The sequence below is a fragment of the Dendropsophus ebraccatus genome, chromosome 1 (assembly GCF_027789765.1).
Source record: "Dendropsophus ebraccatus isolate aDenEbr1 chromosome 1, aDenEbr1.pat, whole genome shotgun sequence".
Taxonomy (NCBI): Eukaryota; Metazoa; Chordata; class Amphibia; order Anura; family Hylidae; genus Dendropsophus; species Dendropsophus ebraccatus.
The window spans coordinates 140657367-140676219 of record NC_091454.1 but is presented as its reverse complement, the minus strand read 5'-3'; the positions used below and the strand labels follow the sequence as shown (position 1 = coordinate 140676219).

The following is an 18853-nucleotide window of genomic DNA, read 5'->3' as shown; positions in this document are numbered from 1 at the left end:
TTAAAGCAAGTTATAGTATATAATGCTTAAATAAATCTGTTGTGAATCTGTGAAATCTTCTTAGCACACACGAAAAGATGTCATCACCTTTTATTTTATGTGGCTTAACCTCTTCAGGACTGTGCGAATTCTCGTTTTTGCACTTTCATTTTTTCCTCCTTGCGTCCAAAGGCCGTAGCACCACTTATTGTATTTTGCAATGACAGACTTAATTTTTCCATAAAATATGCTGCGAAACCGGGAATAAAAATATTCTCGCAGTGAAATTGAAAATAAAACAGATTTTTTTTTTTATTGGGGGGGGGTTGTGTTTACACTATTTATCCTATGGTAAAACTGACATGTTATCTGTGTTCCTTAAGTCAGTACGATTACGGTATATAACTTATGTAACTTTTTATTTTATTTTATGACTCTTAAAAAATTAAAACCTTTGTAAACATCTAAATTCTCCTTAAAATTGCTCTATTCCCATGCTTATAACGTTTTTATCCTTTGGTCTATAGGACTGGTTAAGTTGTATTTTTTTTTGTGCTGTGATCTGTACTTTCTATCGGTACCTTGATTGCATATATGCTACTTTTTAATCGCTTTTTATTACAATTTTTCTCGATTTAATGCGACTAAAAATGCACAATTTTGCACTTTGGCTGATTTTTGTGCTTACGCCATTTACCGTGCAAGATCAGGAATGTGATCATTTAATAGTCCGGGCGATTACGCACGTGGCGATACCAAATATGTTTATTGATTTATTTTTATTATAAAATAGAAAAAGGTGGGTGTTTTTTTTTATGAGAAAACTTTTTTTTTTTTTTTACACAGTAGTTAGAAGTCTCATTGAGATCAATAGTTTGTATATAATTGAGCACCAATCCATTAGATCGGTGCTCTGTTGGTCTGGTCTACTGCAGATTGTTAAGTTAAGCAGATCGCCCCACCGCAATCGCATCACGGGGGGGGGGGGGGGGGGGGGGGGGGGGGGGGGGGAATCTGCCCACTAGACATCAGGGACGGGGGATAAATAGCAGTTTAGATGCAGCTGTTAGCCATGACAGGCAGGAGAGGCGGGGATGAACCGTGCGCGTCACTACCATGAGGTGGGCATGACGCTGAAAGGACACTCCACAGAGGCGCCACGGTTCCGGCTACGTCATTGCAGCCATGCAGGGGGGTCAGGAGCATGCGAACTTACAGCTAACGATGTGCGGCCGGACAGAGTGCGGAGGAGATGGAGACCAACACCACACAGGCGGTGCTGGCCTAGGGCACTATCGCTCTTGGCCACGCCTCTTAGACACGGCTACAGCTCAACTAATGTAGGATCTTTGGCGTCAGGAAAGCACAAGCAGCGAACAGGGATTCACCCCAGGTGTTGGCACCTCACCAATTATGAGTTTTCCTGTGTATAGCTCATAAGTACATTTTTCCTGGGAAGCATCTTAGGCTATGTTCACACACCGTTAAAATGACGGACATTTTTATTGAACCGTTTTTATAGTAGCAGTTTTTGTAATAAAATAATGGCCGTTATTTGCTGTTAAATGATGGCCGTCTAATAACCTGGCATAGCAATAGCATTGGCCTGAAAGCGACTCTGTATCCACAATCTGACCCCCCCAAACTGCTTGTACCTTCTTATTGCTGCTGTTAATCCAAGATCTGTCCTGGGATCCGTTTGGCAAATGATGCAGTCATTGACCTAAAAAAACAACTTTTAAACTTGCAGCCCTGTGTCAAATTGGCGTAGCCTTAAGTGTCTGTGCCCTAGGCCTGCACCCTCCCTCCTCCCCGCCCTCATCACCATTAGGAATGCCCCTGGGCACCTGTCTGAACGCTGCACAGGTGCCTTAATGGTCCAACACATGTGCAGTGTTCACACAGGTGATGAATGGGAGAAAATGCTCTAGGGCCATTCCTAATGATGAAGAGGGTGTGGAGGAGGGACAGAAGAGCGGTGCAAGTCTAATCCACAGACATTGTAGTCCACGCCAATTTGACACAGGGCTGCAAGTTTAAAAGTTGTTTTTTAGGGCAATAACCGCATCAAACGGACTCCAGGAGAGATCTTGGATTTACCCCTTAAAGACTTGCAGTTCCGTTTTTTTTCCTCCTTGTGCTTAAAAGGCCATAGCAGTTGCATTTTTTCACCTAGAAACCCACATGAGCCCTTATTTTATTTGCTCCACTAATTGTACTTCGCAATGACAGGCTGAATTTTTTCATAAAGTACACTGCAAAACCAGAAAAAAAAAAGTGTGGTGAAATTGAAAAAAACAAAGGCATTCTGTTTATTTGAGGGGTATTTGTTTTTACGCCGTTCGCCCTGAGATACAACTGGCTTGTTATATCTGTTCCTCAAGTCGTTACGATTACAACGATATGTAATATGTATAACTTTTCTTTTATGTGATGGCTTGTAAAAAATTCAAACCATTAGTAACAAAAATATGTTCCTTAAAATCGCTCCATTCCCAGGCTTATAGCGCTTTTATCCTTTGGTCTATGGGGCTGTGTGAGGTGTCAGTTTTTGCGCCATGATGTGTTCTTTCTATCGATTGTTTACGCATATGTGACTTTTTGATCGCTTTTTATTACAATTTTTCTGTATTTGATGTGACAAAAAATGCGCAATTTTCCACTTTGGGATTTTTTTACGCTTACGCCGTTTACTGTGCGAGATCAGGAATGAAATAAATTAATAATTCCGGCGATTACGCACACGGCGATACCAAACATATTTATTTATTTTTATTTATAACATGGGAAAAGTGGGGCGATTTAAACTTTTATTAGAGGGAGGGAAATTTTTATTTATAACAACACTTTATTTATTTATTTTACACATATACTAGAAGCCCCCCTGGGGGAGTTTTAGTATATGCACACTGATCTCTCATTGAGATCTATGCTGTATAGTTATACAGTAGATCAAAGAGATAGGCACTCGATTGCTTCCGGCTGCTGCAGCCGGAAGCAATCGAGTGCCGAGCTTGGATCAGCGCCATTACGGCGTGGACCCCGGCCCAAGCAAAGTTGACAGCTGCATCTGAATCCTTTATGCAGCCGAATCCCTGCTATCTGGTGGGGTGGTTCGCCCCCCTGGGACGTTGTCCCGGAAGAGCGATCCACACATCCTTTACCGGCCGGGTTCAGCACCGTAATGGCGCTGATCCGGGCTCGGCACTCAGTTGCTTTTGGCTGCAGCAGCATAGATCTCATTGATCTATTCTGTATAACTATACAGCATAGATCTCAATGAGAGATCAGTGTGCATATACTAGAAGTCCCCCAGGGGGGCTTCTAGTACATGTGCAAAAAAAAAAAAGTGTCATTATTAATAAAAAGCCCCCTCCCTAAGAAAAGTTTGAATCACCCCCCCTTTTCCCATGTTAAAAATAAATAAATAAACATGTTTGTTATCGCCGCATGCATAATCGCCCGAACTATTAATTTATCACATTCCTGATCTTGCACGGTAAACGGCATAAGCGTAAAAACATCCCAAAGTGGAAAACTGCATCTTTGGTCGCATCAAATCCAGAAAAATTGTAATAAAAAGCGATCAAAAAGTTGCATATGCAAAATCAAGGTACAGGTAGAAAGAACACATCATGGCGCAAAAAATGACACCTCACGCAGCCCCATAGACCAAAGGATAAAAGCGCTGGGAATAGAGCGATTTTAACCCCTTAAAGACAGAGCCTGAAATGGCCTTAATGACAGAGACAAATTTTATGAATATGACCAGAGTCACTTTATTTATTAATAACTTTGGGATGCTTTTACCTATCCGGCTGATTCTGAGATTGTTTTCTCGTGACATATTGTACTTTACATTTCTGGTAAATTGGAGTCGATACTTATAACAAATCTTTATGAAAAAAAAACAAATAACGTGAAAAATTGTGAAAAAATGCATTTTTCCAACTTTGAAACTTTTTTGCTTATACAGAAAGTGGTTATACCACATAAATTATATATTAAATAGCATTAGCAACATGTCTACTTTATGTTGCCGGCATTTATTAAACTATATTTCATTTTTTTTAGACAATAGAAAGCGTAAAACATAAGCAGCAAATTTCCAAATTTTCTGTAAAATTTCAAAATCAGATATTTTTAGGGACCTGTTCAGGTTTGAAGTGTATTTGAGGGGCCTGTATGTTAGAAAGCCCCACAAAGCACCCCATTTCAGAAACTGCACCCCCCAAACTCTTCAAAAGCACATCCAGAAAGTTTTTTAACCCTTTAGGAGAGTCCCAGAAATAAAAGCTAAGTGCGTAAGAAATTTGAAAATTTTAATTTTCTGTGCAGAGATTTTATTGTAATCCAATATTTTTCATATTTATTAACTTATTACCAGAGAAATGCACCCCAATATTTATTGCCCCGTTTCTGCAGTTTATAGAAATACCCCATATGTGGCCCTATTGCGCTATTTGACGCAACCACAAGCCTCAGATATAAAGGAGCGCCTAGTGAATTTCAATGGCTCCGTTATATTTGGTCATTTCTGACTGTACCACTTCAGGTTGCCAGAGGCTCTGGGGTGCCAAAACCTAAACACCCCTAAAGGGACACCATTTTGAAAACTAGACCCCTCAAGGAATGGGGTGCGGTGAGCATCTGGACCCCACAGGTGCTTCACAGATTTTCCTAACAATTTGGCGTGAAAAAAGAAAAATTTATTTTAAGCGGTGTAGTTTTCAGAATGGGGTCACTTGTGGGGGGTTTCCAGTGTTTTGGCAGCATGAGGGCTCTGTAAATGCGACATGGCGTTCATCATCCATTCTGGCCAAATCCAACCTCCAAAATCCAAATGGCGCTCCTTCCCTTGCCCTGCACCCACATTGCGGTTTATGTCCACATGTGGGGTATTGGGGGAAATTGCTCTACACATTTTGTGGCTTTTTTTCTCTTTTAACCCCTTGTGAAAATGAAAAATTCAAGGCTAGACCAATATTATAGTGTATAAAATTTTATATTTCATTTTCACGCCACATTGTTCCACATTTGTACCCGTCACCAGTGGGGTCCATATGCTCACTACATCCCTTGTTACATTCCCTGAGGGGTGTAGTTTCCATAATGGGGTCACTTGTGGGGGGTTTCAGCTGTCTTGGCAACACAGGGGCCTTTTAAATGCAACATGGCCCCTCGAAATCCATTCCAGCCAAATCCAGCCTCCAAAAGCCAAATGGCGCTCCTTCCCTTTGGAGGCTTACCCTGCACCCGCATGGTGCTTTATGTGCACATGTGGGGTATTTTCGTACTCAGGGGAAATCGCTCTACACATTTTGTGTTTTTTTTTTTATCTTTTAACCCCTTGTGAAAATGAAAAAATCAAGACAAGATCAATGATTTAGTGTAAAAATTTAACATTCTTTACACTAAATGTTGGTCTAGCCTTGATTTTTTCAATTTTCACAAGGGGTTAAAAAAGAAAATGAATGCAAAACGTGTAGGTTAATTTCCCCTGAGTACGAAAATACCCCACATGTGGACATAATGTGCCATATGGGCACAGGGCAAGCGACCAAAGGGACAGAGCACCATTTAGAGTCTGGAATGGAGGATGGAGGCCATGTCGCAATTACAAAGCTCCTGTGCTGCCAGAACAGTAGAAACCCCCCACAAGTGACCCCATTCTAGAAACTACACCCCATAAGGAATCTAACAAGGAGTACAGTGAGCATATGGACCCCACTGGTAATGGGCACATGTGTAGAACATGTGCCGTGAAAATAAAAAATACAATTTTTTTCAATTTCAAATGTGGCCGTCACCAGGGGGCCATATACCCGCTGCCCCCCTCGTTAGATTCCTTATTGGGTGTAGTTTCCAGAATGGGGTCACTTGTGGGGGGCTTCTACTGTCCTGGACGCACAGAGGCTTTGTAATTGCATCATGGCCTCCTCTAATGGGAATGGCGGCCATACCTATTTAGCTGGGGAAAAGGGACAATTCTAATTTATTTGGGGGTATTAGGCCAATTATTAGTTTATAAGGTTGAAAAGGACAGGTGTCCATCAAATTCAACCTGTGTTGATCCAGAGGAAGGCAAAAAACCCTCATAAGGCAGACGACAGTAGCCTCATCACAGGGGAAAAATTCCTTCCCGACTCCATAATGGCAATCAGAATAATCCCTGGATCAACGTGACCCCTGAAATAGGAATAAGGGACAGAATTTAGAAAATGTAGAACTCCGATGACGTGTGGTGCGCCTTAAAGCGATCCAGTATGCAGAGGACGGGGTGATCAGGACAGGGGTCACACTGGAAAATGACGTCCTTCCTGATCCCCCTGTTACGCCACATTCTGCACTTCTTCTGGGGTCTCCTGTTTTCCAGTGTGGGGAACGGCACCTGGAAAATGTTGCCCTGGTGCGATACGGGGTCCTTCATATCCAGAAGCGCTGGGTCCGCTCCATGGCTGCTAAATATTAGGGCTCTATTACTGCTTCTGATATTTTCGGATCGTGCCGCAAGCTACAGTAGCTCGGGCAGCGAGGGACCGGAAGAGGGGGTGCTGGTATAAAAGTTATCCCCGTACAGGTGATAACCTTTATCCAGCAGTGGGAAGATCAATTCCCGAACGATCTTCCCACTAACTCCGAGGGTGGGGGGGGCATCTGGGGCTGGATTCGTGTGTCCCTTCTATCATACACTCTAAGGGTACGTGCACACTGCGGAATGGAGAAGGATAACCCTTTGTGCATTCTGCAGCTGCCACCCGCCGGCGGACTGACGGAGGCGCTCGTCTCCGCTCATGTCACACTCCATTCTATGCACGGACGGATTCCGCCCTCTGTCCAAAGAATGAAGGTGTTCATTTTTTGGACGGACAACGGAATCCGCCCGTGCATAGAATGGAGTCTATGACATGGGTGGAGACACGCGCCCGCATCAGTCCGCCGGCGGGTGCCAGCTGCGGAATGCACAAAGGGTTATCCTTCGCCATTCCGCAGTGTTCACGTACCCTAAATCTGTAAGTGTACCCTGAGGTACTCTCACAGAGTTTGGAGAATTTCACGCCATACCGTGATCTCTTATTGGGACGGTACTGGCGGAAAAGACGTGTCTGGGGGGCAGCGTACGCTACGCTACCCCCAGACACGTCACTGGATGAGGAGGATGAGGATGAATGGAGAAAAGAAGGATCCCCCCATTCATCCTCACTGGCTGTTTCATTGTCGAAGGCAATAATAACGTATGCCTCTGACGCCGAAAACACCCTGGGGGCCATCTTTATACCGGGACTAGTATATGGGGTATGTAAATGTGTAGTGGTGTAGTGTAAAACTTTATTTTATGTAGTGTGGTGTAGTGTAGTGTTTTTTAGTTTTTTTTGACAGTAAGAAAAAAATATCTCTACGCCAAAAAAGAAGCTGCTGATAAATGCTGCACTTGTGTGCGGTACTTATCAGCAGACAGTGGTGGTAGGATATAGGGGGGAAAAACGCCCCTACGCCAAAAAGGAGGAGTTGCTGATCAGCGGCGCACTTACGTGCTATGCTGATCAGCACTCAGCGGCGTTAGGGCGAATAAAAAGTAAAAAAAAAATATTTTGATAAACAAAAACAAAAAAAAAATCAGCCGCTAGGGGGCAGTACAGAGAAGCTGACGAAGACTGCCAAAGATAGGGGCCACGGAAAAGCCTGAAGAGCCGGAAATTGCCGACGGAACCCGGTCGAACCTGGAAGTGAAGACGCGAGGACGCGCAGGACCCGATCGCTGCTCCGGACGCCCAGATCTGGTGAGTATAGTGCACCTACACTATACACACCTGTTCTGCACCCCTCAGCTACCTAGCTGAGGCGTGCAGAACCCGGGGACACTGTTTTTTAACTGTTTGATTGCCGTGATGGGCCGTCCAGTACTGGCCGGCCTATCACGGCGATCGTGGGGGTGGCATTGGCGCCATCTTTTCCCCGGACACTAATGGTGATTGGTGCTGTCTCGGACAGCACCAATCGCCAGTGCTTTCCGGGTCACCGATGACCCGGAAAGCTGTTTTTAGCTACTATATGCTGATCTGTATTGATCAGCCCATAGCAGCGATCGTCGGCATGGGAGGAGTTAATCACCCCCCGTGCCGACGAGCAGAGATGGCCTGCTATACATTATAGCAGGCCATCTTCCCCGACCGCTGTGTGTGAACACACAGCGATCGGGGAAACATTGGGCGTAAATTTACGCCCATTTGCGCTAAGTACCAGTACGTGGGGGCGTAAATTTACGTTAAGGGGTTAAGGAACAGATATTTGTTAACAATGGTTTGAATTTTTTACAAGCCATCAGATAAAAGAAAAGTTATACTTATTACATATTGTTGTAATCGTAATGACTTGAGGAACATTTTTTTTTCAATTTCACCAATTATTTTTTTTTTTTTCTGGTTTCGCAGTGTACTTTATGAAAAAACTTCAGCCTGTCATTGCAAAGTACAATTAGTGGTGCAAAAAATAAGGGCTCATGTGGGTCTAGGTGAAAAAATGCAACTGCTATGGCCTTTTAAGCACAAGGAGGAAAAAACGGATGAGCAAAATCTAATTTGGTCCGGTCCTCACGGGGTAATTAGCGGGCACATGCCCGCTAATTGCCGCGGTCCCGGGCTACATGTCGCCGTGCGGCCCAGCTCTGAACTCCCCGAGGCAGCCCCAGGGCGTAAACCTACGCCCGCGGTCGTTAAGGGGTTAAAAGCAGCTATGCGAAGGTACAAGAGGTTTGGGGGTGTTAGACTGTGGGTACAGAGTTGCTTTAAAGTTTAAACTATTGGCCACTTATTAATAAAACAGAATTGTTTTTGTGTGTTTTAATATGTTTACCCTACTGAAAGTCCAGAAATAGTTATTTTATTAATATTTTTGGGTTTATTTTTTTACTAAAACCTCATAAATCATATCATATTTTTTATGTATAAGAAATAGTTCAGACCTTTTTTCTGCCTTCTTTTGCTGTTTATCTCCTTGTACTGCCTTTGTGCTGTGTGCACACCCTCGGACTTCACTCAGTCGTTCTGTCTGTTTACCGTAAGTATTAATAAATGATGTTAAGAGCTCCAGGTTCTGCCTTTGTAAGTGTGAGTTATAGTAACCTGATTTGCCTTGAAATATTTATGTCCGTCCGCACTTATTCAGGAAATTGATCAGAACTGCATAGGAATGAATCAGACTGTTGCGGACATTCAGGAACTCATCTTGTTGCTGATGCAAGTCAGGCTGTGATTTAGCTGGAAAGCTCCATGAGATTCGGATTACACCTGCTTGCTAGATCTTTGCACTATGGCCTTCTTGGACAATCTGTACTTTTCCTTCTATGGTGTATCATAGGGGTCATTCTTCTAATTTATCTTTGGACCTGGGATTTGATGAATGTCTGATTGGAATGTTGTATTTATAGAGTCACTATTACTGGTTTTCGGCCCATAAAAGGGTAAATACGTTGTAAAAAGTCACAACGTATCAAAAAGTTGGCAGTGGTTTTCATTGAGCATCTAATTAAATTGAAACTGCTGCCTGGACTGTAATGAAGTTAAGGTTCCGATGCTGCCTTATTACAGAGTCATGAGGTGACCGGCTTGTTACTTCACCGTGATCCTATTAAGGAGAAATGAGACAATTTGATTTAAACATTAACACAACGCTTATAAAACATATTGGGGTGAAATTTCCTGTAATCAAAATGACCTCTCAGAGAAATATCACAGATGCAAACATGATCCGTGCTGCACCAGGTTTCTTCCCAGAATCCAACACTTCTCTTATAGTAGCTTCCATTAGTAGTAGCAGTAGAAGAATTACAGGAAGATTGAGTATTACTGGAATTGATAAATGTAGGTATGCAGGCAGATGGACATGTACATATTCTGCATCATAGAAAGATGTTTCTTAGAGAGCTTATATGTTGGAAACTGTCTAAACAGGATGCCGGCATAGACAGCACCTGTATATGTTAAGGAAGTGACCCAAAAGTAGTCACTAGTCAACTACATTTGAGTCATTAAAGTGAATATGGCCCATGCCTGTCTTTACCCATATACATCGGCAGTACAATAGTGGTCTAAACCCAGCCTAAATGACAATCTGTGGATATGTTCATATGCACTGTATACACTGCAGATTTTATGCTTATTCAACTATTCATTTGTATTGATTTACATAGCATAAAATCCACAGTGTATATAGTATATGTAAACTTACAGTTAAGCTGGCCATACACTTTCATTAGCTGACCGCGAAACAATGGTTCGGTGGTCAGTTATGTCCCCCATCCAGCCCCTGTCCTCCCCATGCACAGGAACATTCGGCAATGTTTTCTAGAATCTATAGGGAAGGGTAAGTCACAGCGAAAGCTGTCATGCCCGGCCCTTTCTCGTGGACGGTTGGGAGAGCCCCATACACCTTTTACTGACAGCTGAAATTGCGGCAAACTGCAGGTTCTTCTGACTAAAGTCTAAGGTAAATGGGAACCTTTAGAGTGCGTTCGGGTATGTGCACTTAACTTTTGCAGCATATTTACTGTCTTTGGGGGAGATTTATCAAAGGGTGTAAAATATTCACTGGTGTAAACCACAGCTCAGCTCTGGTAAAATGAGAGAGGAGCTGTGATTGGTTGCTGTGGGCAGTTTACTGGGCCTTTGTGTGTGGATTTAGATTTTAATGGTCCTAATTTTCCACTTGGACCATGCACAGAATAATGTTACTTATCTACACAGATTTTGAAAAAGTGTGAACTACGTTATGTATTCCGAATTGAAAACAATGGGCTGTGTATATTAGATTCAGTTTTCATACATATTCCAATGCAACATATGGGTGAAAAATATCTGTTTTTCAGGATATGTTACTTTAGGTAGCCTAGGTACCACTTCTTGTCTGAGTGACTACTAATGATCACATGTAGCTACAGGTGCTGAAGTGGTCAAAAAATGGAGATGTGTCTGCTATAACGATACTTAGATTTATGATACTTAGGCCCTTCTACCACTCAGGCAGCAGGAGGCATGACAAGACTGCACAAAGAATCATCTGGCTTTGGGATGAAACAATGCATGAGACATGCAGCAACAAAAAAGATAGTAGGCCATGTGCTTTAATGTTCTGAGAGGATGGCTTGGAGATACTCGTGTATTATTCTAGAGAGCACATGGCCCATCACAACCAATCAGCCAAATGCCTATGCTGGTAAGAAGATTCACTACCCCCATTAATATGCAATGTCTGGTCAAGACATTTAACAGTAACAGTGCTACTGTATACTCCATTATTACTTAGTTTCTCTAGGTTCCATTGTGTAGGAAGGAGAATCAAATTTAGAAGGTTCTGTAAACACTGTAGAAAAATATATCTACAAGTAGATATAGATAATAAAAGTACACTTTTCTAATGACATTGGAACTGTATCATTTAGTATCCCTTCAAATACTGCACTTGAAAGAAGCAGTCCAGTTTTTTTGTTTTTCTTATTTTATTCATTATGCAGCTAGATGGCCAGTACATTTTATTCAGCTAATGTTACCTCATTTAGTTGTTTCTTTTCAGTCTGAAAAATCATGGAATCCTTTGCTGTACTTGGGCCATGTGATCTGACGGTGACCCCCTTAGAAATCACATGTCACATCTCTGCTAGAACTCCCTATATTGTCAACTGCAAGGACTGTTCAACACAACCTCTCTACGTGGGGGAAGACAGAGACTTCTATTAGAGTTAGTAATGATGATTATGCCTGTGATACTGTGATATAGTTATAATGGATATGATGACAGTTCAGCCCCAGTCCTAGAGATCCTATCTACCATATATAAGTTCTTTAAGGAACATCATTATGTCATTTGTATTTTGGGATATACAGGTGATTCCTTGTCTTTCCCAGTACACTGCAAATATAGTCAGTAGTACTTGTAGTTGGTAGTCCTTGAGAAAAAAAAAAGTTGATGACTAATGTTAGCACTTGGGTTCAGGGTTCTGTTTTCAACAAGAAAAATACCTGTATGAAGTTTGTGTGTTCTCTCCTGGTGAGACTGATAGCTTAACTGGCCTCCTTTAGAATTAACCTCTGTGTGTATGCATGTCTCAGATAGAGAAATTAAAGGGGTTGTCCAGTAGTCAGCCATTTTTATTTTTTTTAGGGTACAAACACACACACCTTATACGCAGCAGATACGCAGCAGATCTGCAGCAGACTTGGTGGTTCAGAATTGATGCTGTGTTCAGTTATTTAGATCTAATCTGCTGCGTATCGCAGCAGTAAATACGCTGCGTATACGGTGTGCGTGTTTGTACCCTTAAACATACTGCTGATGGTGCATATAAAACAATAAACATGTTATCCTCACCTGTTTGCGTCCCTTCTGTGCCCTCCTATGGTGTCATCGGTGTCTCCCACTGGTAGTGGAGGCTCTTAAGTCAGTGGAAGACACCAGTTACACCAGAGGAGGATACTAAGGGAGCATGGACAGGTAAGGATAATGTTTTATGTTTGTTGTGCACCAGCAGCAATAAGCGTAGCAATCCATAAATCATATTTTGGAGATGTCTCCTGTCCACATAGAGTGCTTTTTTCCTCTGAAGCAAGGGTTAATTGTCCAATCCATGTCTGCTCTTATTAAGTCAAGTACAAAGCTGTCCTGACCCCTCACCTGGGAAAAGCCCCCTCCACATTAACAGCTGTTGTTCCTTTCATTAGCTGAGGTAATTGTAACTTGTAGTTGAAATTGGAAGGATCCCTATGCAGTGTAATTCAGGTCGTCTCCCTGTTATCCCCCTTCTGGCAGTGTTACTGGAAGGCAGCCGCTAAGCCTATTAGTCTTCTGTCACTCACACTGCCAGCCTTGGAGACGGAGGACCATTTAGCTGGTTAAACAGGTCTCTGGGGTTGCCACACACAGAGGAGATTCCAGGACAAAGCCTAGCACTATATGTAAATGTATACACGTTGTATTCTGCTAATACAGACAAGGTAAAAAATGCATATCCGTGGAAATGAGAAATACTTTTATTGTTCACAGAGATAAAAGAACCCAAATCATAGGTCCATGAAGTACAACAGATAACACAATTACGTAACTAACAAGACACATAAACCCCACATACAGCAAAAAAGAGGACCCCAGAACAAAAGACCCTGAGTATGAGAATAAAGAAGTGCATTATGCCCCCACTAGAAACAAGTGGACATATACAAGTTTTTTCAAAATTGTAACTTGGTTTAAGAGCATTGCTTTGGTTTATGAGCTCCCTGTACTAGGTGGGAGGGCGAGTGGGGAGGGGCATGGTCTGCATAGCGTGGTCTACAGCACTGTACTCTGACCCCGGAACTATCCTTCGACTTCCAAATTATAGCAGATCCACTTCAGGCTGGGGCTTGCATCAGGGGACAGGACTGTGGAGGTAATATCTTTTTATAGCTGTAACCCCTCTGACAGCAGGCCAGCTTCTCTATTCTAGCCTGTTGTACTAAGCTACTGCATTATGGGGATCTGTAGTTCCATCCTATATCTACAGACTGTTGCTGTTTTTTTCATTCTTATGCACTTACTAAACATTATACTCCACATGCTGATTGCTATACTGTACAGTAACTTATAATATCACATATTCAGCTGTTTCTCATTGTTTGTTCCATCTGTTCTATATGTTGTTCAGAATAAAAAAATCATTATTTTTGGGGTGTGGAACTAATTGTCTGCATTTCAGTGATTTCTAATGGGAAAATTTGCTTTGGCTTAAGAGTGGATTTGAATTACAAGTGCGGCCCCGGAACGAATTATGCTCGTAATTCAAGGCACTGCTATACTGACCAAAAGAGAAAGAGAAAAAAGACTTTGTGGGAAATAAACTTACTCAGGTTTTGTAATTCAGCTATGAAGCTAAAACCAGGTGTGGATTATAATAAATTAGATAATATAAAGAACAGATACTACAGTTTCTCTACACACCAGGGGTGAATTAAAAAAAAGAGTAGAAGTAGCATCTGTTCTTTACATTATATCTATTTTATTATGAGCCACACGACAAAACCTAAGCGAAATCCGCTGCGGATAACTTCACTCTCATTTTCAATGTGATTCCATACTCGCAGCGGGATGACAATGCTGGCCCCCTTACCAGCCGCCGCCCAGAGCAAAATTCGCATCAGTATGCTTGTTAATCTAAAATATGTATTGATTTACTTTTAGTATAGAAAGATAAAGCAATCAAAAACAGCCTTCCAACACAATTCACTTTTCAATAAAGCATTCAGTAAAATGTTTTAAAACAATAGAAATCTGCAATGCCAGCACTGTATGCTATGCTTACACAGGTGTCTGTCACAAGGACATTTCCGGATTTGGTGTACCTAGAGGGGCAGTGTTTAGCCAATGAAAAAATAGATAGTAAAAACGAATGCTGCTGTATAACATAAGATCATTTTTATAATAATGTTTAAAAAAAGGACTGAAATGTAGCTATTTGTTACTGCTTGTGGGCATAGTGTTTCATTTTATGTGGCCATTGTTGCATGGGACAATACCCTCAGTTTGTTCATAATTCGTCAGTATTAAAACTTATTTTGTTATGTTTTCCATGCCCATTTCTATTACTTGACTGAGTGTACTTATTCTTGTCTCTGTAAAGAATGCTTCCGACCAGATATCGTTTCGGGCTGCCGGTGGACTGTCAGTAGTGGAACAGATTCTGCAGATGGTCACACCTCTGAGTAACACCAGCTCATCCTCCCGAGTCCCTCTCAAGTAAGTCCATTGTTTTTCTATATGAACATGTCATAAGAATTTGCACATACTTTATAGCAGTGCTTCTCAATTCCAGGTCTCAGGCCTCACCAACAGGTCATGTTTTGAGGATTTCCTTAGTATTTTACAGGTAATATAATTATACTCAGTGCATTAGGTATTAGCACAGGTGTTCTTTGTATGGGATAGCCTCAAAACATGACCTGTTGGTGAGGCCTGAGGGCTGGAGTTCAGAAGCACTGCTTTATAGTGATAGACGAAGAACTAAATATGACCTGTTCATCTGTAATTGACTGTTATTGATTAATACGATATTATTTTTATAATTGTGACACTAGCATCACAAAAGCTCAAAAACATCCTGCGTAGGTAAAAGATTTCACTTATAGGGCTTGGGAAGGTGCCTCAGGGACTCCATTGCTTATTGTCTCCTAGATGGGAGGCCACAGTATACAACAGTATATAGAAACTGAAATGGTGAAAAACTTCACTTTTATTTAATAGATATAAAATAAAAAAGGTGCATTAAACAGAACATACTGAATCTACTCGGTAGCCATAGCAGTACAGTTGCATTGTTTGAACAGTTCATCGAGATATAGTAAGTCTACATGCATTTTTGTTTTTTTGGGTCTACATAGCACCGTATGGAGACAGCACCTGAGAAAAAGGGAAGTGATGCTTTACACATATGATTGTCTTTTGTTTACTGTCGATATGCCATAATATATTCGGCTACTTAGCGCAAAAGTGCACTTGCACAGGAGACTGAAATACAAGTGGCAATAAATTGTTTGGCAATAAAGGCCTTATTCACACGTTCAGTATTGTTTTTAAGTCCATAGAGTCCTCCCGCACAATCCGCTAAAGATTACGGACTGGGCATCCATATTGTTTCCGTATTGCATCTGTATTTCCATAAATCCGTTTTTTTTCTGACTGCACAATACTAGTTAATAAAGTTGAGTAGGTTAAAAAAAACTTGCACCAGTATGCCCAACCCCTAAAAAAAGTCACATAATCGCTTGACAGCCATTTTTCTTTGAAATTTCTTGTTTGCTTTACTGTGACACAGTTCTGGTAATTAGTTCATTCTTTTTCAGTTTGCAAGCACCTGTGCTTCTGCAGCTCCTTCTTCCTAGCTGTGGGTTGCTTAGAAACACAGCCTTATGACCTATGAGTCATCCGTAATTTTTTTATGGAAATACGGATGCCAAATAGGTTACAATCCATAAAAAATAGCGGATTCCATTGATTTATATAAGAGGATCCTTAAAAAAAAATCTGGGTCCGCACTAGGACGTGTCCTTTTTTTTTCAGAATTGGTTTGCATCCTTGTTATTTACCGATAGTGTGAATAGCCCAATAGACATCAATGTGCACTAACTCGGATACGAAAATCCGATAAATTACGGGACGTGTGAATTAGGCCAAACTGTTTAGTTTACTTGGACACATAGTGCAATAAGATGTGTTGCACAGATGGAAAAACCCATGTAGACTTTATATATCTCGGTGAACTGTTCACACTATACGGCTGTACTGTGACGGCTAATACCGATAGCGAAGGCGGCCAAGTAGATTTAATATGTTCTGTTTGATGCATTTTTCTTTTCTTTTATATCCATTAAATGAAAGTGAAGTTTTAAAAGATGTTTACCATTTCAGATTCTATATATGTTTACATGTGAAAACAAATCCGTTATTCATAAAACGTTAAAGAGGTAGTGCGGCGCTAAACAATTATTCACAAAATAACACACATTACAAAGTTATACAACTTTGTAATGTATGTTATGTATGTGAATGGCCCCCTTCCCCGTGTTTCTTCCCACCCACGCTAGACCTGGAAGTGTGGTGCATTATACTCACTGCATCTCATGTCGACCCCTGTCCGCCATCTTGGGACAATGATGTAGTCTTTTGGAGGCCGGCCGAACCGCTCCATCCGTCCCTCATGCCGGCCCCCCTCTGCTGCGTCATAACTGCTCAGACGCGATTGGCTGAGCACAGTTATGCTCAGCCAATCGCGGCTGAGCTGCTGATAATGCGGCAGAGGGGGACCGGCATGAGGGACGGATGGAGCGGTTCGGCCGGCCTCCCGAAGACGACGTCATTGTCCCAAGATGGCGGACTGGGGTCGACACGAGATGCAGTGAGTATAATGCACCACACTTCCCGGTCTAGTGTGGGTGGGGGGAAACACTGGGAAGGGGGCCATTCACATACATAACACACATTACAAAGTTGTATAACTTTGTAATGTGTGTTATTTTGTGAATAATTGTTTAGGGCCGCACTACCCCTTTAATACAACAGTATAGTTTTACCCATTTATTCCTTTTGCATCTATGATCCTTAACTTAACCGCCGTGCAGGAAGCTCTTCCCAGCAAAGACCCTGCTGTGGGAGGAGTGTTGCCACTTCATGATGTCAGACATTTCTTTCTGGTACCAGTACACTGAAGACCGTGAACACTGGCAACAGAATTTAAAAATTCTGTGCTACAAAGGGTGTTTCACCTTTTTCTCTGCAGAGTCATCCAAAACATTGCCTCTACAGTCAAACCGGGCTCTGAATCTGCAGAGCCCTACTTGGTCCTAATCTCAGTGAATATCCTGGCTTTGGAGGTCATTCCATATTGACATTTCTCTGATTGACTAGTCCGCGACTTATCAGAAGAACCAGCCGGTCTCCATAGACTCACATTATGCCGCTGTCCAGGTCACTTGACACAGAGCAGTGAGAGAATGCTCTGAGCACAGACTGCTGCTCATTCTCCTGATCGGTCGCAATATGAACACTTAAACCCTGATCGATCAAACCTTTTGACATGTCTCTGTGACATAATCAAGATTACAACAGCATCTAGAAGGTGAAAACTTCAAACTATATTGAGTAACCAAGTACAAATACAGCGCTTTGTCCAGACATGGTCTTTGTTAAGTATTTGTCTGGTTAAGGGTATAAACCCACACACCGTATAAGCAGCGTATTTACTGCTGCGATACGCAGCAAACACGCAGCAAATACGCAGCAAATACGCAGCAGATTAGGTCTAAATAACTGAACACAGCATCAAATCTGTACCAACAAATCTGCTGCGTATTTGCTGCGTATTTGTTGCGTATCTGCTGTGTATACGGTGTGTGGGTTTTCACCCTAAAACGTCGTATTTGTTCTTGGTCACTCAATAAAGATTTGACGTTTTTTAACTACTGCATAACTACTGGATATTGTTGGACTCCCTGGATCTTGGTGTATTGGCCCACCTTACTGGGATTTTGGGCCTTTAGCATGGATTCCCCACTACCTGCTATTGGATAGTTTGGTGCTGTTGGACTTCTCTGCTTAGAGTGGCATGCCTTTGTGACATGTCAAAAGTTTTCTTGACTTGTTATTAGTTGTTCATTTAGTAGTGAACAGAACTTACTTATTATTAAAGTGGCTCTGTACCCACAATCTGTTCCCCTCAAACCACTTGTACCATCAGATAGCTACTTTTACTCCAAGATCTGTCCTGGGGTCCGTTTGGCAGGTGATGCAGTTATTGTCCTAAAAAACAACTTTTATACTTGCAGCCCTGTGCCAAACGGCCATGGCTTAGAGTATTCCATCACCCCTCCTTTCCTCCTCCCCACCCTCTTCATCATTAGGAATGCCACTGGCCGGATATTTCCTATTCCACTGCACAGGTGCCTTAACAATCCAGCCCATGTGCAGTCTTCACACAGGTGATGAATAGGAGGCAATCTGCTTGGGGCATTCCTAATGATGAAGGGGGGGGCAGAGAGGATGTGCCAGCCTAATGCACACACACTCTAGGCCATGGTCGTTTCGCACAGGGCTGCAAGTTTAAAAGTTGTTTTTTAGGACAATAACTGCATCACCTGACGAACAGACCCCAGGACAGATCTTGGATTAAAAGCAGCTATCCGAAGGTACAAGCGGTTTGGGGGGGTCAGATTGTGTGTACAGAGTCACTTTAAAAAAAAAAGTATTTTGGATTTCACCTTTTCTTTCCAGAGCTCCTATATTATTTTGAATACACTTTCTAGAATTGTTTTTTCTCGACATTCACATTTTTAACTTTACTTTCAACACTTTACTACAG

At 42.0% G+C, this 18853-nt stretch overlaps 1 protein-coding gene across 3 annotated transcripts in view; it reads left to right on the top strand.

Annotated features, from left to right (window-relative positions):
- SCAPER (S-phase cyclin A associated protein in the ER) overlaps positions 1-18853 on the top strand; it is a 209141-nt gene that overhangs the window by 103460 nt on the left and 86828 nt on the right. For all 3 annotated transcript variants that reach the window (XM_069980225.1, XM_069980219.1, XM_069980234.1), the window contains exon 23: positions 14624-14739. In XM_069980225.1, the coding sequence (XP_069836326.1) occupies positions 14624-14739 (116 nt within the window). The remainder of the gene's footprint in view (positions 1-14623; positions 14740-18853) is intronic.